Source organism: Hyla sarda, chromosome 2 (genome assembly GCF_029499605.1).
Source record: "Hyla sarda isolate aHylSar1 chromosome 2, aHylSar1.hap1, whole genome shotgun sequence".
NCBI classification, from domain to species: Eukaryota; Metazoa; Chordata; class Amphibia; order Anura; family Hylidae; genus Hyla; species Hyla sarda.
In genome coordinates, this window is record NC_079190.1 from 83,509,905 (window position 1) to 83,537,129 (window position 27,225).

General features: G+C 43.5%; 1 protein-coding gene across 2 annotated transcripts in view; it reads right to left on the reverse strand.

Annotated features, from left to right (window-relative positions):
* The window catches only part of RAB5B (RAB5B, member RAS oncogene family), a 46,292-nt gene that overhangs the window by 16,698 nt on the left and 2,369 nt on the right, over positions 1 to 27,225 (reverse strand). For both annotated transcript variants that reach the window (XM_056562342.1, XM_056562343.1), the window contains exons 2-3: positions 5,972 to 6,240; positions 4,933 to 5,084 (exon numbers count right to left, since the gene is read on the reverse strand). In XM_056562342.1, the coding sequence (XP_056418317.1) occupies positions 4,933 to 5,084; positions 5,972 to 6,134 (315 nt within the window). In that variant the 5' untranslated portion in view covers positions 6,135 to 6,240. The remainder of the gene's footprint in view (positions 1 to 4,932; positions 5,085 to 5,971; positions 6,241 to 27,225) is intronic.

Sequence of the window (27,225 nt, forward strand, 5' to 3'; positions counted from 1 at the left end):
TAGGCTCACTGGACCCCTTGTTACGTGCCTTGAGGGGTGTAGTTTCCTAAATAGTATGCCATGTGGGGGATGTTCTGGCACCATAGGGGCTTCCTAAATGTGACATTCCCCACAAAAATCATTTCAGCAAAATTCACTCTCCAAAATCCCATTGTCCCTCCTTCTCTTCTGGGCCTTGTAGTGCACCCACAGAGCACTTGACATCCACATACGAAGTATTTCCTTACTCGAGAGAAATTGGGTTACAAATTTTGGGGGGCTTCTTCTCCTTTTACCCTTTGTAAAATTTCTAAAAACTGGGTCTACAAGAACAGGCGAGTGTAAAAAAAAATTAGGATTTTGAATTTTCTCCTTCACTTTGCTGCTAGTAGACATATTGTATATGTATGTTAGAGATGAGCGAATTAACAGTAAATTCGATTCGTCACAAACTTCTCGGCTCGGCAGTTGATGGATTATCCTGCATAAATTAGTTCAGCTTTCAGGTGCTCCCGTGGGCTGGAAAAGGAGAATACAGTCCTAGGAGACTCCTTCCTAGGACTGTGTCCACCTTTTCCAGTCCACCGGAGCACCTGAAGGCTGAACTCATTTATGCAGGATAAGTCCCAACTGCCGAGCCGAGAAGTTTGTGACGAATCTAATTTACTGTAAATTCGCTCATCTCTAATGTATGCGTGTGTGTATACACACACATATACATATACACATATATATATATATATATATATATATATATATATATATATATATATATATATATATATATATATATACACACACACACATTTTTTTTATGATGTCCATTTTTCTTGAGAGTTTCAAAGTAAAAAAAAGAATGCAAATTTTATAATTTTTCATCAAATTTGGGAATTTACCACTAACATGAAGTAGAATATGTCACGAAAAAAAACTCTGGGAATCAGAATGAAAAAGGTAAAAGCATCCCAGAGGTATTAATGCTTAATAAGTGACAGTGGTCAGATTTGCAAAAAAAGTTCTGGTCCTTAAGGTGAAAATGGGCTTGGTCCTTAAGGGGTTAACAAGTAGTTTGCCTTTAAAAAAAAAAAAAAAAAATGTAAAATGGGAGGCCATAAGGTCTCCTTATTGATGGCCACAAGATTTTTCACAGCTATCAGCTTGGTTTTAGCCACTTTAATGAGGCAGTACCCTAAGTATATCCATAACGAATGAGTTTTTTTTACAGGCACTGACATCTAGTGGCCAGATGGGCTGTACTGCAGGCTGGTCCAAGAAAAACCATTTCACAGCCTAATACAGTGTTTCCCAACCAGGGTGCCTCCAGCTGTAGCCAAAATACAACTCCCAGCATGCCCGGACAGCCTTTGGAGGGTTATCTGGGGACATCAGGGCCCATCTTAACCCCTTAAAGAGTAGCTATCACTAAACTAAATTTCCCTATTCCCCCTCCCCATCTGTCCCTGACACTAACTACATCTATCCCAGTCTTTATTTCTGCCCAAATCCCCATGAAATTACCTTATCTAAAATGGCTGGAGGAGCTCAGAGTTGAGCTCTCTGGCGAGGACAGGAAGTGGGCGGTCCCGGCAGGCACAACGTCATCTGAAGCCTGGCCGGGGATCGCTTCCGCCCGTCTTCTCTCTTTCCTGCAGCTCGCGCGCTGCAATGAATGAGGAGAGGGAGATATTTAAATTTTGCGTGCCGTGCGCGAACGAGCACTGTACTCACTCTCTGCCTGTATAGGAAACAGGCAGAGCACGAGCACAGCTCTAAATTTTGCGGCGCGCAAAATTTAAATATCCCCGCCCACCTTGCATCTCACTCTTCTCATTCATGTGAACGCGCGTTTCGGACCACGCTGGGCCACGCTGCTCGGCCAGCGTTGATCCGAACGTGCTGAACGTGAGGGGAGGAAAAGTAATCCTGAGCCATATAGGGTGACACCTAGTGGCCAGGATTACAAACGTAAAAAAAAAAAAAAAAACACATAAAAGATGATTTTTTTTAAATAAAATATATTAGAAACATTTTTTTTTAAATAATCTTTTTAATAATTTTTTTTTTTTTTTTTATGAGTACCCATTTAACCCCTTAAGGACCAAGCCCATTTTCACCTTAAGGACCAGAACATTTTTTGCACATCTGACCACTGTCACTTTAAGCATTAATAACTCTGAGATGCTTTTACTTATGAATTTGATTCCGAGATTGTTTTTTCGTGACATATTCTACTTTAACATAGCAGTAAAATTTCGACGATACTTGCATCATTGCATTGTAAGGAACATAGACATCCCAAATAAATTATGTACTGATTCACATATACAATATGTCTACTTTATATTTGCATCATAAAATTGATGAGTTTTTACTTTTGGGAGACATCAGAGGGCTTCAAAGTGCAGCAGCAATTTTCTAATTTTTCACAACATTTTCTAAATCTGAATTTTTCAGGGACCAGTTCAGGTTTGAAGTGGATTTGAAGGGCCTTCTTATTAGAAATACCCCATAAATGACCCCATTATAAAAACTGCACCCCCCAAAGTATTCAAAATGACATTCAGTAAGTGTGTTAACCCTTTAGGTTTTTCACAGGAATAGTAGGTAAGTGAGGGAGAAAATTCAAAATCTGCATTTTTTACACTGGCATGTTCTTGTAGACCCAGTTTTTGTATTTTTATAAAGGGGTAAAAGGAGAGAAATCCCCCCCAAAATTTGTAACCCAATTTCTCTTGGGTAAGGAAATACCTCATATGTGTATGTAAAGTGTTCGATCGGCGCAGTAGAGGGCTCAGAAGGGAAGGAGCGACAATGGGATTTTGGAGAGTGAATTTTTCTGAAATGGTTTTGGGGGGCATGTCACATTTAGGAAGCCCCTATGGTGCCAGAACAGGAAAAAATACCCACATGGCATACCATTATGGAAACTACACCCCTCAAGGCATGTAACAAGGGGTCCAGTGAGCCTTAACACCCCAAAGGTTTTTGACAACTTTTCGTTAAAGTCGGATGTGTAAATTATTTTTTTTTCACTAAAATGCTGGTTTTCCCCCAAATTTTTCATTTTTACAAGGGGTAATAGGAGAAAAGCCCCCCAAAAATGTGTTAGGCAATTTCTCCTGAGTGCGAAAATACCCCATATGTGGCCCTAAACTGTTGCCTTGAAATACGACAGGGCTCTGAAGTGAGAGAGCGCCATGCGCATTTGAGGACTAAATAAGGGATTTGCATAAGGACTGAACCGGATGCAAGAATTACACTTGCCTCCGATACCAAAAATAGCCTATGGCAGTGTTTCCCAAACAGGGTGCCTCCAGCTGTTGCAAAACTTCCAGCATGCCTGGAAAGTCAATCGCTGTCCGGCAATACTGGGAGTTGTCTTGCAACAGCTGGAGGCTCCATTTTGAAAACAGTGTCATACGAGAATTTTTTATTTATTTGGGGGGTGGGGGGAGGGGCATGTGTATGTAGCGTTTTACTTTTTATTTTGTGTAATGTAGTATAGTGTGGTGTTTTTAGGATACACTCACACGGCCGGGGTCTACAGCGAGCTTCCCGCTGGGAGTTTGAGCTGCGACGGAAAACTTGCTGCATCTCAAACTTGTAGCAAGAAGCTTGCTGTAGACCCCAGCCGTGTCACATGGGGGGGGGGGGGGGGGGGGCGCAAACCTCCAGCTGTTGCAAAACTACCACTACCAGCATGCCCATTGGCTGTCCGTGCATGCTGGGGTTTGAAGTTATTCAACAACTGGAGGCACACTGGTTGCAAAACAGAGTTTGTTACTTAACTCAGTTTTTTCGCAACCAGTGTCCCTCCAGCTGTTGCAAAACTACAACTCCCTGCATGTACGGTCTATCAGTGCATGCTGGGAGTTGTAGTTTGAACAGCTAGAGGCACAAACACTGTGTTAGGTAAACTTCACAACCAGTGTGCCTTCAGCCGTTGCAATAACTACAACTCTCAGCATGCAGTGACAACTGAGGGCATGCTGGGACTTTTAGTTATGCAACAGCTGGAGGCATACTACTAACACTCCCAGCATGCCCTTTGGCTGTCCGTGCATGCTGGGGGTTGTAGTTATGCAACAGCTGGAGGCACACTGGTTGCAAAACACTGAGTTTGTTACTTAAATCAGTGTTTCCCAAAAAGGGTGCCTCCAGCTGTTGAAAAACTACAACTCCCTGCATGCCCAGACCGCCGAAAGACATGTTGGGAGTTAGTTTTGCAATATCTGGAGGGTCACAATTTGGTGACCACTGTGCAGTGGTGTCCAAGCTGTAGCCCTCCAGATGTTACAGAACTACAACTCCCAGCATGCCTGGACTGTCTGGGCATGCTGGGAGTTGTAGTTTTGCAACATCTGTAAGAGCACAGTTTGGACACCACTGCACAGTGGTCTCCAAACTGTGGGCCTCCATATGTTGCAAAACTACAACTCCCAGCATGGTCAGAAAGCCTTTGGCTGTCTGGGCTTGCTGGGAGTTGTAGTTTGGCAACTCCTGGAACGCAGCAGTGAAGATCACTTACCGCTGATCTTCACTGCTGTGTCCGCCGCTGCCTCCGCCGGTCCCGCGCTGTCTGTCCGGATACCGCCGTGGGTCCCGACACGATCGCCGGTCCCGGGACATGATCGCTGGTCCCGTGACCATCCGCCATCTTCCCCCCGCTCTGCCCCGACATCCAGGATTTCACCTCTAACCTCCCGCCCCCCTCCTGCCATTGGTCGCTAGTCCTAACGACCAATGGCAGGGGTTTAGGAGCGAGGTGGTCCCGGGACATGATCCCGTGATCCCACCCCCCCCCCTCCCAAAATCATCAAAATTGCATCTATTAAATAAATTTAAATTGAAGATCCAGAAAATTATAACCAAAAAGAGCCCTAATTAAGAGATACTACGTGTAAGCAAAGCCAGAATGTGACAATTCATTCTGCCATTCCTCAAGTTCTTTACCTGGTTGGTGATGTCATACACCACAATTGCAGCTTGTGCTCCCCGATAATACATGGGTGCCAGGCTATGATATCGCTCCTGCCCTGCTGTATCCCAGATCTCAAATTTTACCGTTGTGTCATCCAGACAGACAGACTGTGTAAGAAATGCAGCTACAAAAGGAAACACAAAATATATAAGAAACTGGGTTTAGGAAAAATGGGAAAAGGAAGAAAGATGATAATTTATATTAGGATTGTCTCGATATCAGTTTTTAAAATTTTTTGCTGTAATATGACAGCAGAGGTGGCTCTAGAAGGCCTTGAACAAGAGGCCCTCACTGATACTCATAATTAGGATATGCCCCACAAGTCAGGTAGGAAATTCTCCCTATTAGGTAAAAGTCTCCAGTTGGTAGGTAAGGGAATTCCCACTATTATGTAGAAGCCCTCTGTAGGAAGGTAGGGATTCCCCCATTAGGTAGAAGCCCTGAGCAGGCATGTAGATAGGGAGCCTCTTCTCTTTGAGGTAGAAGCCACCAGAGAATAAGCAAGTAGGAAATCCCCTCTATAAGGCTGAAGCCACCTGAACCAGGTAAGTAGGGAGTCTCCTATTAGCTAGATGCCCCCAGTAGTTTCCCTACATAAGAAAAAATATATAAATCCCACTCATCTTCCCTTGGTATCTGTACTAAGGACTCTGCATCCTGCTTTGTTACTATTGCAGGACCTTCTTCATTCTGTTATCTAGAATGGTGCAGGACCTGCCACGCAGTAAAATTATGAAATGTCAGCTCGCAGAAGGTCCTGCATCACTCCAAAAAACAGAGCAAATGATAACTCTGCGCAGGAACAGAGGAGAGGTGAAAGGGATTTTTATTAATCTTTTTTGTCTTGTGGGTATTGGGATTGGTATCTGGGACACTTGCACAAATACTTCCATAAATGTCTGGTATCGGCGCCTATAACAGTATCGGTACATTCCTAATTTACATAATTAATGTTGTGTTGGATTGAGAAAAAAAACCTCTGCATCCTTTACTGTGCATGAAGCCACCTACCTCCAATTGTGCTCTCCTGAAATTCATGAAACTGTCCTTTGACAAAACGTAACACCAGACTTGACTTGCCGACCGCCGATTCACCCAGCAACACCAACTTAAACTGACAGATCTTACTGGCCTGAGACTGACCGTTCGGCCTCGCTGCTCCTCTCCCGGCCATTTCCTCAAAACAAAATGACAAGAAATGCTCCAGAAGATGGAGAACTGTAAGGAACCTGCTTGGGCTTGTGCTGATGTGAAGAAGCTGGTCCAGACAAGGGAAGAATCTACAAAACAAAAAGAAATCATTACCCTGTGTAATGTTACCATTTAAAGGGGTACTCCACTGGCCAGCGTTCGGAAGTAAATGCTCAGAACGCTGTTTTCGCACTGGAGGGTGTTTGCGACTCCCCGCATGATGTCATGGTCACGCCCCCTCCCATTGACTTGCATTGAGGGGGCGTGGCCATGACATCACGAGAGCATGACCAACCCTCCGCAGCGCGAAAACAGCGTTCGGAGCATTTACTTCCGAACGCTGGCCAGTGGAGTACCCCTTTAACCATCAACTGATAGAACAGATTTTAGCATTACAGAATAACATACCAGGTACAAGGACCATAGACGAAAGATAACTGTTCTGTTATGGAGAACTAAACACTACCAGGAGATAAGTCTTTATAGGGGTTGTTCGTGGTTAGAACAGTTTTTTCATGAGAACCGCGCCACTTTTGTCCCTGGGCTTTCACTGGTCTTACCCTCCATTCCCAGTGATAACATGGCTACTCCACTTAAAACTTTTTTCAGCTTTTGCTTACCTAAAAGTAAAGCATAGAAGCAGGATGTTTTTTTTTTATTTATTTTTTAGAAATTAGGGGTTTTATTGGCTATTGCAATCCCTGTTCAGGTGAATGGGAAAGTTACAACATTTTCTGTAACAAATCTAAAAAAAGTGTGAATGTTTCCTAAAATATAAGTGGAGATGTTATTTTGCTGCTCTCAGTTTTGCATGTCACGCTCACATGCACAAATGCACAAAATAAATAAATAAATAAGTAGTTGCCTTTTCATTTTAGGCCTGTAGGCAGAACCAAGAAATATATTACTATGATCCATTGGACCACCTAGAAACCAGAACCTCTGCTGTACAGCACAACAATCACCTAATAATACAAAAACAAGGGAGGTTGTGGTAGTTAAAGGGGTATTCCAGGAAAAAGCTTTTTTTTTTTATATATCAACTGGCTCCAGAAAGTTAAACAGATTTGTAAATTACTTTTATTAAAAAATCTTAATCCTTTCAGTACTTAGACAGAAAAGATCAACTCAACTTCAGCAGCTTATATGTACTGAAAAGGATTAAGATTTTTTAATAGAAGTAATATACAAAATCTGTTTAACTTTCTGGAGCCAGTTGAATGAATATATATATATATATATATATATATATATATATATATATATATAAAAATAATAGTTTTTTCCTGGAATACCCCTTGGTATGTGTAATATAGCTTTGCCCAAAGGGGTTTTCCAAAGGGTTTAAAGTTCTCCCCTATACACCGTTGATAACTAGCCGATTGTGGGGGTAGAGGTCCATTGGGAGGAGGGGGGGTTAGGGTCCCAGCGGCCAGACCCCTGCAATCAAACATCTTATCCCCTAGCTAAGGATAGGGGATACGATGTCTAAGGGTGGATTATCCCCTTTAAATACAATTAGATTCACACTTTCTACCACTACAGATTGTGTCCCTTTCTTGATTTTATCCTTTGAAGTCAGACAGTCTCATTACAGTTCCCCCCAAAGATACAGTCTCTAGAATAGAGTCACCCTCAATAAGAATTAGTGAGGATCGGCAGCTAAGTATGTACACGGTTCCAGCTCTATAGAATGGACGAGAACAGACAAAAATTGAAAAAACAATATGGTGCAGGTGCCCCAAAGAAACCAGTTTGAAGTTATCCTTCGTAATGTGAAGGTTACAATGAGATTTGTTATTATCAGCAGCTCCTCCATTTTTACAGCACAATAAACCTTCTTTATTGATGCATAACTGAAAACCCCTAGAGTGGGTCTGGCCCCCATCTCCAATACAAACCTCACCGCAGCCTTCGCTCTGGGCAGGAAAGTGTTACAGACGCTCACTGTTGCCAAGAAATCCAAAAAATAACAAAGGACAATTGGGAAAGTTAATCCTTCTTGTCCTGTGACCGCTCCTGGCAGGTCCGCATCACATGTCCGGGATATTTCTTTAACGTTCTCCTTATAAAGCTTGGAGTTTTGTGACATTCAGTATAAGTCAACCTGAACGTCCTCTCTACACATTTTTCATGTTTTAATTATTTTTTCTTTTTTTTCTTTGACTAAAACACTGCCGCCAGATGTCTACAATAATATATGAGGAAACACTAAGAGTGGAGTGGAGGTTTTGTTGCGTTTGTTGCCGTTCTGACCTTTTTTTTTTCATGGTATTTACTAATTTACTCCGCTTTCGGAAACTTTATACATGCTTTAAAAGCGTACATGCTTTTCTGAAAACTACTCTGAAAATCATGTGAAATTCTGAGAAGACGAGTGATTTTGGATGAAATTTAAAGAAACACGCCTCTTTTCCCGACAACCACGCCCATTTTGTAGTTTAAAAAAAAAAAAATTTCACTCCGTGTTTCTGATTCTGCCGTTTTTTTTTCTGTCGCACCTTCAGAATTTACACAGAATTTAGGCGCACAACTTGACAAAAAGAGTTGGAATGCTGTTCGTAAATAAGGGCCATTATGTCTGTTACATTTTTAATTAAGTCCACCATGTACTAGAAACAACATTTTTTCAGACATTTTTTAAACATTGGCTTTTCAATTGAACCTGAAAAGTGTTTATCCATTTATGACATTTTACTCCCAGGACCTTTCTGTGGTCATATAGTACACTCCCTACAATTTACACACCCTTTAGATCACCACTGACTGCCATTAACCCTTTAGATCACCACTGGCTGCTATTAACCCTTTAGATCCCCATTATCAGAGCTGACAGTGGTGTCTAAAGGGACATTAAAGGGGTACTCCGCTGCTCAGCATTTGAAACAAACTGTTCCGATCAAACGCTGGAGCCGGACGCTCGTGACGTCATAGCCCCGCCCCCTCAATGCAAGTCTATGGGAGGGGGTGTGACGGCTGTCACGCCCCCTCCCATAGACTTGCATTGAGGGGGTGGGGGCGTGATGTCATGAGGGGGCGGGGCTATGATGTCAATCTCCCGGTGCCGACTCCAGCATTCAGAACAGTTTGTTCCAAACGCTGAGCAGCGGAGTACCCCTTTAAAATGGCCCCTGGTGTTCTAGTGGGGTGGATCGCGGTCCCGCAGAGCAATCTTGAGCGAGCAATCCACTGTAGAGGTAGCTCATCCCCCTTTTCCTATACAAAAAATATTTAAAAACATATTCAGTATCACCACGTGCATAATGGTTGGAACTATTAAAATATTTCATTATTTATCCCGCACGAGGTACGGCGTAAACGTATAAAGTTACCAAACTCCAGAATTGCATCATATCCAAGAAAAAAAAAAATAATAGACCTTATTTACAGACTATTTAGGTTGAAATTATTTGATGTACCAGGACAAGTGGATTGTCATGAGGGACAGTAGTGTAGTGTATTTTTATTTAATTTTTTTTTAACCTGTTCAGGACGCCGGGCTTATGCATACGCCCTGCATGCCGAGTCCTTAAGGACGTGGGGCATATGCATACGCCCATGGGAATTCCGTCCCAGCCGCTAGCCGGTTGGGGACAGGAACGGAATGCCTGCTGAAATCATTCAGCAGGCATCCCGGCACATTGCCCAGGAGGGTCCTGAGACCCCCCCCCCCCCCCATGTCAGCGATTGCAGAAAATTGCATGTCAATTCAGACATGTGATTTTCTGCTATTCTGGGCTGATCGGTTCTCTGGTAACCCGATCACCCGGAAAATAGCAATGATCGGAGCGGTCAGGGACAGTCCAGATCATCCTGAGGGCTAGGAGTGAGGTCGCAGTGCTGCGATCTCCTCCTATCCCCTGCCATTGGTCAGAACTGGCCATGGCAACCCCCCATTCTGCCCACCCCTGTATGTCGAGGGGAACATGGACAGAGGATGGAGGCCGGTACCTGGAGGAGAAGATGCCTGGGGACCCCCAGATCTTCTGGAGACTGCTGGATCCTGGCTCAGGTAGGGAAACTACGGTGGGGAGGGGATTGAAAGTGAAAGTAAAGTGATCTCTACTGTGGCAACCACTAGGAAGGCCAAACTGCAACTCCCAGAATGCCCAGACAGCCAAAGGCTGTCTGGGCATGCTGGGAGTTTTAGTTTTGCAACATCTGGAGGGTTCTTAGTTTGGAGACCCCTGTTACAGTGGTGCCCAAACGGTAGCCCTCCAGATGTTGCCAAACTACAACTCTCAGCATGCCTGGACTGCCCAGGCATGCTGGGAGTTCTAGTTCTGTAACATCTGTCCCTTCAGATTAAGCAATTTTCATGACATTTTTGAAAATTGCTGCTCTACTTTGAAGCCCTCTAATTTTTTTCAAAAAGCAAAAATATGTCCATTTTATGATGCCAACATAAAGTAGACATATTGTATTTGTGAATAAAAATAAAATTTATTGGGAATATCCATTTTCCTTACAAGTAGAGAGCTTCAAAGTTAGAAAAATGCAACATTTTCTAAATTTTCATGAAATTTGGGGATACTTCACCAAAAAAGGATGCAAGTAACGCCGAAAATTTACCACCAAAATAAAGTAGAATATGTCACGAAAAAACTATCTCAGAATCAGAATATTCGGTAAAAGCGTTTTCGCGTTATTAATTCGTAAAGCGACGGTGGTCAGAATTGTGAAAAAGGGCTGCGTCCTTAAGGGGATAAATTTCCACACCCCTGTATATTATGCATATGCATTCACACCTCGTTTTTACGTTACGGGTGCCGGATCCGGCTGGGGGAGGGGCAAACCACGCTGTCCCATACCCCAGCCAGATCAGCGCTAAAATCCATTTACTTTAATGAGCCGACCGGAGTCAAACGGTAACTCCGGTCGGCTCATTTTTGACCCGTATCCGGTTTTGTGACCTTACCTAAAACACTGTCGTTAGACAGAAAACAACAACAACTTCTGTAGTATACAGCAGCTGATAAGTACTGGAACGATTAGGATTTTTTATATTTTTTTTAAAGTAATTTACAAATCTGTTTAACCCCTTCCCGCAGAATGTCATATATAAACGCCGGGTTGTGCAGTGCGTTCGCGCATCCCGGCGTTTATAAATGACATTCAGTTAACCCGGCGATGCGCAGCATCGCACGGGTTAACTGGCAGAAGTCCCGCTGTTTCCAGCAGGGGACAACTTCTGCTTCACCCCCAGGACCATCCATTGATGGTCCTGGTCAGCGATCACTGTGATTGGTCCCTGTGGACCAATCACAGTGATCTGGGGTGAAAGTTGAGATCCCCCGCACTGCCCGCCCCTGGAAGTCGGGCAGAACGGGGGACGATGGCTGCGGGGGCTCGCGGGGACCTGCAGCATAGGGGGGGAACATCAGGGGACCGGCGGCCTTACCTGGCGGGACCGAGGAGCAGCGGCAGGACCGGCCACGTGGAGGAGCAGCGACGGGACCGGCAGGTGAGTGTATGGTCCTCAGAAGCAGCAGTGAAGATCTTCACTGCTGCTTCTAGGAGTCTGAAAGCTACAACTCCCAGCATGCCTAGACAGCCTTTGGCTGTCTGGGCATGCTGGGAGTTGTAGTTTTGCAACATCTGGAGAGTCCCAGTTTGGAGACCATTGTATAATGGTCTCCAATCTGTGCTCTTCCAGCTGTTGCAAAACCACAACTCCCAGTATGCACTGACTGTCCAGGCATGCTGGGAGTTTTAGTTCAGCAACATCTGGCCCTTCAGATGTTGCCGAACTACAACTCCCAGCATGCCCTTCAGCTGTCTGGGCATGTGGAGTTGTAGTTTTGCAACAACTGGAGACGCACTGGTTGGGAAACATTGTCTGTTTCTAACATAGTGTTTCCTAACCTGTGTGCCTCCAGCTGTTGCAAAACTATAACTCCCAGCATGCACTAACAGACCATGCATGCTGGGAGTTGTGGTTTTGCAACAGCTGGTGCACCCCCCCCCCCCCCCCCCCCCCCCCCCGTGAATGTACAGGGTACATTCACATGGGCGAGGCTTTTACAGTGGGTTTCTCGCATCTTGAGATGCAGCAAATTTTGCGCCGGGAAACTCGCTGTAATCCCCCGCCCATGTGACTGTACCCTAAAAACACTACACTACACTAACACAAAATAAAATAAAAAGTTAAAAACACTACATATACACATACCCCTACAGAGCCCACCTCCCCCAATAAGAACGTCCGGTACACCACTGTTTCCAAAGCAGAGCCTCCAGCTGTTGAAAAACAACAACTCCCAGTATTGCCGGACAGCCGTTGACTGTCCACGCATGCTGGGAGTTTTGCAACAGCTGGAGGCACCCTGTTTGGGAATCACTGGCGTAGAATACCCCTATGTCCACCCCTATGCAAATCCCTAATTTAGGCCTCAAATGCGCACGGCGCTCTCACTTTGGAGCCCTGTCGTATTTCAAGGCAACAGTTTAGGGCGACATATGGGGTATCGCCGTACTGGTGTAGACCCCAAGGAAATGTTGGGGTCTACACCAGAATGTTAGTGTAAAAAAATTAAATTTTTTACACTAACATGCTGATGTTGCCCTAAACTTTACATTTTCACAAGAGGTAAAAGGGAAAAAAGCCCCCCAAAATTTGTAACGCAATTTCTCCCGACTACAGAGATACCCCATATGTGAGCGCAAAGTGCTCTGGGGGCGCACAACAAGGCCCAGAAGGGAGAGCGCACCATGTACATTTGAGGTGATTTGCACAGGGGTGGCTGATTGTTACAGCGGTTTTGACAAACGCAAAAAAAACAAAACCCCACATGTGACCCCATTTCGGAAACGACACCCCTCACGGAATGTAATGAGGGGTGCAGTGAGAATTTACCCCCCACAGGTGTCTGACGGATCTTTGGAACAGTGGTCCGTGAAAATGAAAACTTGTACAGCCCACTGTTCCAAAGATCTGTCAGACACCAGTGGGGGGCAAATGCTCACTGTACCCCTTGTTACGTTCCTCAAGGGGTCTCATTTCCAAAATGGTATGCCATGTGTTTTTTTTTTGCTGTTCTGGCACCATAGGGGCTTCCTAAATGCGATAAAATTTGCTCTCAAAAAGCCAAATATGACTCCTTCTCTTCTGAGCATTGTAGTTCGCCCATAGTGCACTTCAGGTCAACTTATGGGGTACCTCCATACTCAGAAGAGAAGGGGTTACAAATATTGGGGGGTATTTCCTGCTATTAACCCTTGGAAATATGTGAAATTTGGGGGGAAACACACATTTTAGTGAAAAAAATATATATTTTTTTTTACATATGCAAAAGTCGTGAAACCCCTGTGGGGTATTAAGGCTCACTTTATTCCTTGTTATGTTCCTCAAGGGGTCTAGTTTCCAAAATGGTATGCCATGTGAGGGTTTTTTGCTGTTCTGGCACCATAGGGGCTTCCTAAATGCAACATGCCCCCCCAAAACCATTTCAGAAAAACGTACTCTCCAAAATCCCCTTATCGCTCTTTCCCTTCTGAGCCCTCTACTGCGCCCGCCGAACACTTTACATAGACATATGAGGTATGTACTTACTCGAGAGAAATCGGGCTACAAATATAAGTATACATTTTCTCCTTTTACCCCTTGTAAAAATTCAAAAATTGGGTCTACATGAACATGCGAGTGTAAAAAATGAAGATTGTGAATTTTCTCCTTCACTTTGCTTCTATTCCTGTGAAACACCTAAAGGGTTAAAATGATGACTGAATGTCATTTTGAATACTTTGGGGGGTGCAGTTTTTATAATGGGGTCTTTTGTGGGGTATTTCTAATATGAAGACCCTTCAAATCCACTTCAAACCTGAACTGGTCCCTGAAAAATAGTGAGTTTGAAAATTTTGTGAAAAATTGGAAAATTGCTGCTGAACTTTGAAGCCCTCTGGTGTCTTCCAAAAGTAAAAACATGTCAATTTTATGATGCAAACATAAAGTAGACATATTGTATATGTGAATAAAAAAATTTTTTATTTGTAATATACATTTTCCTTACAAGCAGAGAGCTTCAAAGTTAGAAAAATGCAAAATTTTCAAATTTTTCATCAAATTTTAGGATTTTTCACAAGGAAAGGATGCAAGTTACCACAATGTTAAAGTAGAATATGTCACGAAAAAACAATCTCGGAATCAGAATGATAACTAAAACCATTCCAGAGTTATTAATGTTTAAAGTGACAGTGGTCAGATGTGCAAAAAACGCTCTGGTCCTGAAGGGGTTAAAGGGGTATTCCAGGCAAAAACTTTTTTTTTTCATATATCAACTGGCTCCGTAAAGTTAAACAGAGTAAATTACTTATGTTAAAAAATCTTAATCCTTTCAATAGTTATTAGCTTCTGAAGTTTTCTGTCTAACTGCTCAATGATGATGTCACGTCCCGGGAGCTGTGCATGATGGGAGAATATCCCCATAGGAACTGCACAGCTCCTGGGATGTGAGTCATCAGAAAGCAGTTAGACAGAAATAAACAACTCAACTTCAGAAGCTAATAACTATTGCAAGGATTAAGATTTTTTAATCAAAGTAATTTACAAATCTGTTTAACTTTCCGGAGCCAGTTGACATATACCGTTAAAAAAAAAAAAAAGTTTTGGCCTGGAATACCCCTTTAACTTTCCGGAGCCAGCTGATAAAAAAATAAATAAATAAAATTAAAAAGTTTTCCACAGGAGTATCCGTTTAAGGGTACAGTACATATTACATACATTTCAGTCAAACCTGCCAAGTTCAGCATGTCCAACAATCCAGTGTTTATAAAGATCATCTAACTCTCCCCTGTGGCAAATATGGAGGATTTCAACATGTCCCATCCTATGTCCCTGTCACAGACAAGCCATCACCATAGAAGTATGGTGGCATGTCCAGCTGAGAATATAGCGGTCCCCTATACCAGAGAGTAGACAGTTTACATTATTTTTATGTGTGAACGCATTACAAGCTATCCTGTAGTGGTCAGACATGTGGGTTCTGTCTAGAGATGAGCGAACTTACAGTAAATTCGATTCGTCACGAACTTCTCGGCTCGGCAGTTGATGACTTTTCCTGCATAAATTAGTTCAGCTTTCCGGTGCTCCGGTGGGCTGGAAAAGGTGGATACAGTCCTAGGAGACTCTTTCCTAGGAATGTATCCACCTTTTCCAGCCCACCTGAGCACCTGAAGGCTGAACTAATTTATGCAGGATAAGTCATCAACTGCCGAGCCGAGAAGTTCGTGACGAATCGAATTTACTGTAAGTTCGCTCATCTCTAGTTCTGTCTACACCAACGTCATAGCCTATGTTCATATGAAAACTATAACCGCTATAAACCACATCAGTTTTCCAAGAAACTCACCAAATTCGGACTCATTTATTTCTTATTGGGTCTACAGGTATTAGTATTTTTAAATGGCAAGAATGGCGCTGCTGTGAAAAACGCTGGAACCCCTGAAGAAGATGAAAGCTCCCATGTGTACAGAAAACCACGACAAGGTTAAAGGGGTACTCCGCTCCCTCATGAAGTCACGCCCCACCCCCTCAATGCAAGTCTATGGGAGGGGGCGTGACAGCCGTCACGCCCCCTCCCATAGACTTGCATTGAGGGGGTTGGGGTGTGACGCCATGAGCGGCAGGGCTATGACGTCACGAGCTCCCGGCTCCAGCGTTCGAAACAGTTTGTTCCAAATGCTAAGCAGCGGAGTACCCCTTTAAAAGGAAAAATGAGGAAAGATGATGTATGTACAGTGCATATACTATACAAGACTAGAGTGACTACTAGTTTTCTCATTTATTCAGGTTGGGTATAACCACAGTGGCGGATTCCCCGCAGAATTTCTCTGTCATGTCCCGTCCCGGTTTGGGAATGGTCTCTTACGCATTTCCAGGCTCACAATACATCTGCAGTGAACTTTCAGCACATACGCTAGGAAGAACTTCCAATGAACACATCTAACATGGCCATATACGTCAATTGTCAAACGGGACGGCTTTGGTATAGAACTGGCTGGTATATGTCAGAATACTATTACCCCAAATGTGTTAAAAAGCGCAGTCAAAGCATCTTTATGGAAATAAAACATTTTTATCTGAGTTAATGGTGGATGTTAAAGGGGTACTCCGCTGAAAACATCTTATCCCCTATCCAAAAGATGTTAGATCGCAGGGATCCCGCCACCTGCGCAGCGACAATCCCTGTCATTCGGTGCACAGAGCGAACTCAGCTACATACCTGATGACTGGTGATCCCAGCTGCCACGCCCCCTCCATTCACGTCCATGGGAGGAGGCGTGACTGATATGTGCTATCCGTCACACCCCCTCCCATAGACATAAATGGAGGGGGCGTGACGAATGCAGAAGGTGCAACCTTCCGTGTTCCAGACGTTGCCGCCCCGGAGATCGTGTGGGCCCGCCGCTGGGGATAGCGGATAAGATGTTTTCAGCAGAGTACCCCTTTAAGGTATAAGCATATGCATGGACAAAGCTTAACACTTTAATCACAGCTCCTCCTGTATCCCCATTAAACTATAAGATACAACGTAAAGATAACTGATTGTCATAAGTTTACAACTAGACCCTATAAATGGAGATGTTACATCCTCAGGTAATTGTTGATAAAAAAAGGATCAGTTACTGAAAAGCAGAAACTTACACAAATTCGCCTTGATGGCGTTTTCCACGACTTTGACATATACAGTCATGGCCGTAAATGTTGGCACCCCTGAAATTTTTCTAGAAAAGTATTTCTCACAGAAAAGGATTGCAGTAACACATGTTTTGCTATACACATGTTTATTCCCTTTGTGTGTATTGGAACTAAAACAAAAAAGGGAGGAAAAAAAGCAAATTGGACATAATGTCACACTAAACTCCAAAAATGGGCTGGACAGAATTATTGGCACCCTTAAATTAATATTTGGTTGCACACTCTTTGGAAAAAATAACTGAAATCAGTCACTTCCTATAACCATCAATAAGCTTCTTACACCTCTCAGCCGGAATGTTGGACCACTTTTCCTTTGCAAACTGCTCCATGATGGGGGTAGTAGTACAAGCACTAATGTAGTCTCCCCAGCCTCCTGCAGCTGGGGGGAGCTACTACTCCCATCATGGAAACAAGTCTGTTCCATGATGGGAGTAGTAGTCCCACAACAATGCCGGAGTCTGCTGATTTCATCTCTTCTGAGCATGCTCAGAAGTAATAACGGATATTATAAACCAGGTGCAAGCGGGTGACATTAAAGGTTCAGCCGTTTGCCATAGACGTCAATGTTACATTTATAATACCCATTTCTATTCCGTTATTTTTGATGGGAGAAAAAATACTGCATGCACTGTCTTTTCCCCCCATATAAAAAAACGGGAACAGAAAGCAAACGGGTGATAAAGGATTGTAAAAAAATCCCATTGACATCAATGGGATTATTTTACAGTCGTTTTCAACCCGTTTGAAAAATTATCAAACGGATTGATAAAGGGCATTTATTAACGGGGGCAGACGGCCGTGTGAACGAGCCCTTACTGCAATCCTTTTCCGTGAAAAGTACTTCATTTTCTAGAAAAATTTCAGGGGTTGCCAAAATTTATGGCCACGACCGTAGGCTATCCTTATATTAGATTGGAGGGGTCCCAGCACCCCAGTTATCAGTTATTTGAATAGGCTGCAGAACGCCAGCAACTGGACAGACCTATAAAATCATAGTCCTAAAAAAAAAAATAACACTTAAATTCAGTCATATTACAGGAGTCATCTCACAAAGTCAGCCTGCATGGCTTCACATTGGTTATGAATCTAGGAGCAGGTAAGGATTTTTTTCTTTCATGATCAGTGCAATTTTTCTGTTTTTGCGCCACGAGCTGTAGTTTTCACTGGCAACACTTAATATTGACAATTTGATCACTTTTTATAATTTTGTTTTCTGGGATGGCAACAACAATCAGCAATTTTGGAGGGTAAGGGTGATTTGAATCTATATTACTGGTAATTTATAATAAAAAAAAAACAATTTCCTTTTTTCACCTTCTAACTGATTGGTAATATAGATTAACATAAAAACACATAAGCATTAAATTGATCTTTAGGATCTGAACACTACTGCTACAGTCTGCCTGAGGATGTATCAATTGGCAACTTACGGCTTGGACTGAGGCTGGCGTGAGATCTGAGCGGCACCCTGCGATTACACCGTGGGATGGGGGTATTATCGGACCATTAGGTATGCGCACCATGGCCAGCATCTATCATTGTAGGTGAAGCATTTTTTTACACCTTTTTTGAGTGCTGGTAATGTGTAGGAGCACCAAATCTATTAAAAAGGTCGCAGAGCATTTGATAAATTTTGTGCAGGTCACATTTTCTGAAATTTTATTCTTCACATTCACCAAAATGCTAAGCTAAGTCTGGGCTGGTGTAGTTTTAGAGACTTTTCAGTGGTTTTTCGCCTTTTCACAAAAAGGTGCAGTTCATAAAATCCTTCCAGATCATGTGTATTGCCAAAATCAGTGGATTGCAACTCAAAATCAGCAGAAATGTGTAAACCAAAAGGTGCAAATAAACTCTGCGTGCACCTTTTTTAGACACAAAACTGTCTAAAGACAATGATAAATGTCGGAACTGTTTACGTGGGATAAAGCAGACAGCTTTGGTTTCAGGCAGACTGATACATCTATGCCATACGTAGACTTAGAAAATGGCTGCTATCTTTGTTTTTTGGAGATTTATCAAAACCTGTGCAGAGAAAATGTTGTCCAGTTGCCCATAGCAACCAATCAGATCCCTTTCATTTCATTTTTCACAGGCCTTTTCAAAAATGAAAGAAGCGATCTGATTGGTTGCTATGGGCAACTCAGCCACTTTTCCTTTGGACAGGTTTTGATAAATCTCCCCCTCAGAGAGACGTTCCTGGGCATGAATAATGTGTGCTGTGAATAAAATGTAACGTAAACTCTAGCAAATAAGACATTTAGGAGCCTCTGCTTCCTGTTACTTTACACTTGAGGTAGTTAAAATGAAATTCAATATAAATACCGTCCGTATATACTCGAGTATAAGCCGAGTTTTTCAGGGAGTTTTTCAGGGGCTTTTGGGAAGCACGTGCGCATCAGACGTCCGTGACGTCAGGGGCTTCCCTGCACGCAGACGTCCCAGCACGGCGGTGTCAATGCTGCGTCACTAGTCCGGGCCAGCCTGGAGCGGAGAAGAAGGCCTTCCGGTGAAGATGGACGGGCCGGACCGGCTCACCCGCCCCACCGGAATACGGACGGTACCTGCAGCTGCTAGGCAACAGGACCGAGAGAACTGGGGAGGTGAGTAGACAACGAGGGGGGCCTGTATGATGATGGAGGGGGCGGTCTGGATGATGACAGGAGGTGATGATGGGGGGGGGGTCTGGATCATGACAGCGGGGGATGATGTATTTCCCAAACTAGGCTTATACTCGAGTCAATACGTTTTCCCAGGTTTTTGGGGTGAAATTAGTGGCCTTGGCTTATACTCGAGTATATACGGTAAGCAGGTCACTAAATCAGCCGAAAGTAAAACATATGTCTGAAAAGCAAGCTGAGAATATGCAAGAAACAGAACAAAATTCCAGACATAACCATGGCACTGTGAGGTATAAGCCCATCATGTATGGTCCAGAGCACAGGAACAAGGCTTGGGTAGGAATATTTCAGTGTGCCAGGCTTACTAAAACTACTTGAAGACGTCATTTGGACGTACGTCTCATCGTACAAAAAGACCATAATAAAGTATAAAAAGAAAACGAAAAAATGTGCCATGAGTATTTCTTCTGCCGACTTCTTCATCCATTGAATATTCAACACAGATGTATGACATATGGCAGTGTTTCCCAACCAGGGTGCCTCCAGCTGCTGCAAAACTACAACTCCCAGCATGCCCGGACAGCCGGAGGCTGTCCGAGCATGCTGGAAGTTGTAGTTTTGCAACAGCTGGAGGCACCCTGGTTGGGAAACACTGCCATATGGAGACCAGAGATGCAGACTATAGTAGCTGTAAACTCTAGTACAAAAAAAGCCCTAAGGGTGCTTTTATACTCCTCGCTAGTTGTCATGGCCAATGCTTGCGGTCCTGATTTCAGGTGGGACCATGCCGCTTAAGGCTGCATTCACACCACGTTTTTGAAATACAGTTCCCGTATCAGGTTTTTGATGAAAAACTGATTCCTCAAAACCTGACTAAACTGTATCAAAACATGTGTACAAATTTTAACCCGTATATGGTTTGAAAAAAGATGTCCGGTTGCATCCGTTTTTTAAGAAAAAAAAAAAAAACACACGTTTTTAACTTTTAACTCCATTAGGAATAAATTCTAATGAATTAAAGTCAAAAACTGTATGGTGAAAACCGTATGGAACCGTACGCACATACGGTTCTGTACAGTTCCCATTGACTCCCACGTGAAAAAAAAAAAACAAATGGATACCGTTTTACACGGCTTTTCACCCGGACCAAAAACCGTGGAAGGCTACGGGAAAAAAACGTACAAAACCGTACAAGACGCAAAATGGATGCAAGCGGGTGCATCGTTTGGCATACGGTTTTCAATGGAGAGTCACTTCATACGGTTCTGTACGGTTTTCACATTGAAAATGTATACGGGAACTGTATTGCAAAAACGTGGTCTGAAAGCAGCCTTAAACAGTAGCAAGTCCAAGTGCAGGCCACAATTACTGGCGAATGACAAGTATTCATGGCCACGGATAGCACTTGCAATTCACGGATAATTGTGGGCTGCACTTGCCACTTTTAAAGCGGCATGGTCCTACCTGAAATTATCAGGACCACATGAGAGAGCTGAAAAATAAACGTCCAAAAGGTGTACTTGGATGTTTCTGTGACTCCCACAAACTTCAATGGAGTACACGGAGGGTTAAATTAACATATATAACATATAGGGCAGTGTTTCCCAACCAGGGTGCCACCAGTTGTTTCAAAACTACAACTCCCAGCATGCCCAGACAGCCGAAGGCTGTCTGGGCATGCTGGGAGTTGTAGTTTTGCAACAGCTGGAGGCACCTTGGTTGGGAAACACTGCTATAGGTCATCCACTAGACGACCCAATAACAAACCCATAAGTTTCCCATACACCTATTAAAAAATATGGAAAATTATGGAAGCCTACACAAAAACTTTCGTAATTTTGGGGGCTTCCGTTTCGACGCAGTGCACTTTTCGGTAAAAATTACCCCTTATCTTTATTCTGTAGGTCCATACGGTTACAAGGATACCTAATTTAATATAGGCTTTATTTTATTTCACTACCTAAAACAAATATAACTACACGCACCAAAATTAGGATGTTTAAAATTGTCATTTTTTGACCCCCCCCCATAACTTTTTTTTTTTTCCGTATACAGGGCTATATGAGGGCTCATTTTTTTGTGCCGTGATCTGAAGTTTTTATTTTTACCATGTTTGTTCTGATTGGACTTTTTGAACGCTTTTTATACTTTTTAGGGTAAGCAAAGTGACCAAAAATATGCAATTTTGGACTTTGGTATTTTTTTTAATGTAAACGCTATTGACCGTGGGGTTTAATTAATTGTATATTTTTATAGTTCAGACATTTGCGCATGTGGCGATACCACATATTTTTATTATGTTAACATATTTTTATATTGAATATGGGGAAAGTGGGTGATTCAAACTTTTAATATGGAAAGGGTTAATGGGTGTTTTTTTTAAACTTTTATTAAATTTTTTATAAATTTTTTTTTAAACTTTATTAGTTCCTTCATTAGATTCCTCATACAGATCAATGAAGTTCCATAGAACTACATTGATCAGTGTGCTCTGCGTGCGATTGATAAAGCCTGGTTCAGCCAGACTCTATCAATCTAAGAGCCGCAGCAGCAACGGAAGCAGAGGTAAGCTGGCCGGCTACCTCAGAAGTGGATCTTACCCCCGGGATCGTGCTGCGGGGGCTGGGGGTGGGGTGGTGTTTTGGGGCGATCCACCCCACTGGACCACTAGGGATGGTTTAAATGTCCCTTTAGGCGCCGCTGTCAGCTTTGACAGTGGCAATCTAAAGGGTTAATAGCTAGCCATGCCAATCGCCGCATGTCGGCTGAGGGCTGGCCGGTCGGGAGCCCACACTATACACCGGTTGCCGTCTCAGGACAAACCTGCTCGTCCTTAGACGGCAACCGGTCAAAGGAGAACAGTGGTGAAATATTTTTCATTTCCCCTTGTGCCCGGGCTGCAAAAACTTAAAAAAAAATTAAAATAAACTTTAACTCACCTTCCTACATTCCCCATTGCGCCGATATTGGCTGAGCGCACTGTCATGTAAGGAGCCCAAGCTCTGCCTTCTGCCCGGGCACCTTACGTGCGCTCATCTTATCACCGGCCGAGGCGGGACATCGCCGTGGCCGGCGATACGCTGAGCGCAGTATGAGTCACCAAGCCCAGGAACCAGAAAAAAGACAAGACCGGAGGATCGGGACGCCAATATTGGGGCAATGGGGGAATGTAGGAAGGTTAGTTTTTTTAGTTTTTGCTGCCCGGGCACAGGGGAAATTAAAAATATTTTGCCACAGTTCTCCTTTAATCCTTCCAGTACATATCAGCAGCTGTATGCCCCACAGGAAGTTGTGTTTGTTTCAGTCTGATCACATTTCTCTCTGCTGCCACCTCTGTCCGTGTCAGGAACTGTGCAGAGCAGGAGAGGTTTGCTATGGGGATTTGCTCCTGCTCTGAACAGTTCCTGAAATGGACAGAGGTGTCAGCAGAGAGCACTGTGGTAAGACAGAAAATAAATTCAAAAAGAAAAGAACTTCCTGTGGAGCATACAGCAGCTGGTAAGTACTGGAAGGATTAAGATTTTTTAAATAGAAGGAATTTACTAATTTGTTTAAACTTTCTGGAGCCAGTTGATATGAAAAAAATTGTTTTCCAGCAGAGTACTCCTGCAGAGCAGATGTTAAGTGTCTGCAGTACAGACAGTACACTAGTGGATACAGCACATCTTAAAACATTGTATTTTTGATGTGCTGTATCCACTAGTGTACTGTCAGTACTGCAGACACTTGACAGCTGCTCTACAGTAAGGCAATGTTCACACGCCAGAATTTTTTGCATGGAATTCTGCAATTATTTATAGCCAATACACTTCAATTGGATTCTGCTGTCCCATTCACACAGCAGAATTTCCACGGCAGGAATTCAATTGAAGTGAATGGGCAATCAATTTCTCTGAATTTACTGGAGAATTTCCATGCAGAAATTTCATGCAGATTTTCTGCTGTGTGAACATAGCCTTAAGGTACGGACGGCTGACCATTACCTTGCCACATGCACAAATGCTGCAGATTTTCCATAGCAATTCTGCATAGAAATTCACAGCAGAAAATGTGTGGCAAGTTGTGCTATGAATTTTGTAATTTAAACAAAACCATATTGACCATAAATTTATCCTATATGCCCAGGCTGCCCATGAACCATGAAAATAAACTTTAAAGGGGTACTCCGGCGCTTAGACATGATCGCGGGGGTTCCGCCGCTGGGGACCCCCGTGATCTTGCACGCAGCACCCCAGTTAAAATCAGTCCCCGAAGCACGCTGTCACGCACCCTCCCATAGGCTTGCATTGAGGGGCGGAGGCGTGACGTCACACGCCGCCTGCCCCGTGGTCACTGATTTTAACTGGGGTGCTGCGTGCGGGGACCCCCGCGATCAGGCATCTTATCCCTTATCCTTTGGATAGGGGATAAGATGTCTAAGCGCCAGAAAACCCCTTTAACTTTCCTTCCGACACCCCCCCGCGCCACCAGTATAGGTCTACTAACCTCCGGTACCAGTCTTCTTCCTGGTTTTGAGGCCCGACAGGTCACACTGCAGGTCAGCTTAGCGCCAACCGTAGAGATATCCCGTCCAGCCGGTGATGGGCTGAGCAGCAGTGTCATGTACTGGGCCCCGGCTTCTCCCTTGTGCCCGGGCCCGGTTACATCACACCGCGGCTCAGTCCATCACCGATTGATGGGATCCATTGGGTTTAGTCATACAGCGGACCGCCATGCTCAGTTTTCCAGCCCCCCCCATACAGAGCCTCCACCACAGATGAGAAGCCTTAAAGGGGTACTCCGCCCCCAGACATCTTATCCCCTAGCCAAGGGATAAGATGTCTGATCTCAGGGGTCCCGCCATTGGGGACCCCCGCGATCTCGGCTGCGGCACCCTAGACATCCGGCATACAGAGCAAACTTCGCTCCGTGCCGGATGACTGACGATGCGGAGGCTCGCGATGTCATGGTCATGTCCCACTCTTGACGTCAAGGCCACGCCCCCTCAATGCAAGTCTATGGGAGGGGACGCGACAGCCTCCCATAGACTTGCACTGAGGGGGCATAGCCGTGACTTCACGAGCCTCCGGCGCTGCACCCAAGGCTTTAAAAGGAACAGATAGAGGATAAGATGTCTAGGGGCAGAGTACCCCTTTAAATGTGTAAATGGGAATCCCCATACTGCAGTATTACTGTGCTTGCTTCCTGTTATCCCTCTAATGTCATCACACAGGGAGCACAGTAACACTGCTGGATTACTAGACAGAACAGGAAGGACATTACAACATTCAGCAAAATGGACCAAGGTTCAGATTACAGGAAGGACAAAAATATTGCTGCGTGCGCTAAATTATAAGGAAAAGCTATTTACCGCCAAAACTAAACCAGTCATTGTGTGAATACATTTCACATGGCATTGTAGGGAAGGCATGGATTCCATACGACCCTTCATTTTCCTATCCTCTCTGCTGATACCATGTGCAGTGCATCCACGGGTACGGGCACCACAACAATGCTGTATGTAGAAGTGGGCCGAACCTTCTCATAATATGCTTAGTATGAGAAGATCAAGGTATGGCCCATATCTACATATATCTGAGCTGACATGTCTGTACTCTGCACCACAATGCCTTTATTCCTACACAAAAAAATTAAAAAATAAATATAACAACAATAATAATAATATATATAATAAATAATAATAATAATAATAATTAAATAAATAAAATAATGAAAAACATTAAATAAATAATAATTAAATAATAATAAAATAATTAAATAATAAAAAATAAATTAATAATAATTAAATATATATATAGACCCCCGGGATCCCCGCTGCGGCACCGCCCTATCATTGCTGCCCAGAGCGAGTTCGCTCTGCACGTAATGACGGGCGATACAGGGGACGGAGCAGCGTGACGTCATGGCTCCGCCCCTCGTGACATCACGGCCCGTCCCCTTAATGCAAGTCTATGGCAGGGGGCGTGATGACCGCCACTCCCCCTCCCATAGACTTGCATTAAGGGGGCGGCCCATGATGTCACGAGGGGCGGAGCCATGATGTCATGCTGCTCCGTCCCCTGTATCGTCCGTCATTACTTGCAGAACGACCTCGCTCTGTGCAGCAATGATTGTGTAGTACCGCAGCTGCGATACTGGGGGTCCCCAGCAGCGGGACTGCGGCGATCTGACATCTTATCATCTGATAAGATGTCTAGGGCGGTGTACCCCTTTAAGTTGTGCTGGGACTTTTTATAAAGAGCATTTTTACCCTGTAGAAGCTCCTTAGCAGTGGTCATCAATTTATCATTTGGGACTTTTGTATAAAGGCTCTAATGTATGCGCAGCTGACGACATTCATGCACTTTGGGGAGATTTATCAAAACCTTGTGCAGGGGAACAGTGGAGCAGTTATTCATAGCAACCACATTGTTTTCTTTCATTTTTTTAGAGGCCTATTTAAAAACGAAAGCAATCTGACAGGTTTTCATACATCTCGCTCGATGTTATCCCAAGACTGACCACAAGGTAAAGAACCTGTCTAAACCAGGAAATATTTCCAGTCATCCCGATCACGGATGCTTCTGCACACAATTCATGAATGGCCGTGCCACTTTTTGATAAATTCGTCCCAGCCACTGCAGGTATAATGCAAGGACAAAGGGTTAAAAAATAAGCACACACCATGTAGGGAGGTCATACGGGCACATGGAGGCCACACACACTACTGAGCCTCATTTTGACTTGTTTTAACCACTTAAGGACGGAGGGTTTTTCAGTTTTTGCACTTTTCGTATTTTCCTCATAACCTTCTAAAAATAATAAACACTTAAAATTTTGCACCTAAAAATCCATATGAGGCTTATTTTTTGCGCCACCAATTCTACTTTGTAATGACATTATTTTAACCCAAATTCTACGGTGAAACGGAAAAGAAAAATCATTGTGCGACAAAATGGAAGAAAAAACGCCATTTTGTAACTTTTGGGGGCTTCCGTTTCTACGTAGTACATTTTTCGGTAAAAATGACACCTTATCTTTATTGTGTAGGTCCATACGATTAAAATGATACCCTACTTATATAGGTTTGATTTTGATTTTATCGTACAATCAACTACATGCAGGAAAATGTATACGTTTAAAATTGTCATTTTCTGACCCCTTTACTTTTTTATTTTTTCACGTACGGGCAAAAATATACTATTTTGGACTTTGAATTTTTTTGCACGTACGCCATTGACCGTGCGGTGTAATAACGATATATATTTTTATAGTTTGGACATTTACGCACGCAGCAATACCACATATGTTTATTTTTATTTACACAGTTTGTTTATTGGGAAAAGGGGGGTGATTCTGACTTTTATTAGGGAAGGGGTTAAATTTGATCACCACGATCTAAAGGGTTAATGCCGGACATCAGCCTGATCGGCAATGTCTGGCATTAGCCACGGGTCCTTGTTGCTTATAGCAACCGGGACTCACCAGGTATGATGCGTGCTCACCTGCTGAGCACGCATCATTCCTCAGGAGACGCTTATGGATGTTTATAAACGTTCACATGCGTTAAAGGGGTACTCCGGTGGAAATGTATTTATTTATTTTAAATCAACTGGTGCCAGAAAGTGTCCAGAGCAGCATATGTTTTCTATGGGGATTTTCTCCTACTCTGGACAGTTCTTAAAATGGACAGGTGTCAGTAGAGAGCACTGTAGTCATGATGTCAGCAGAGAGCTCTGTGTTCCAAAAAGAAATGAATTTCCTCTGTAGTATTCATCAGC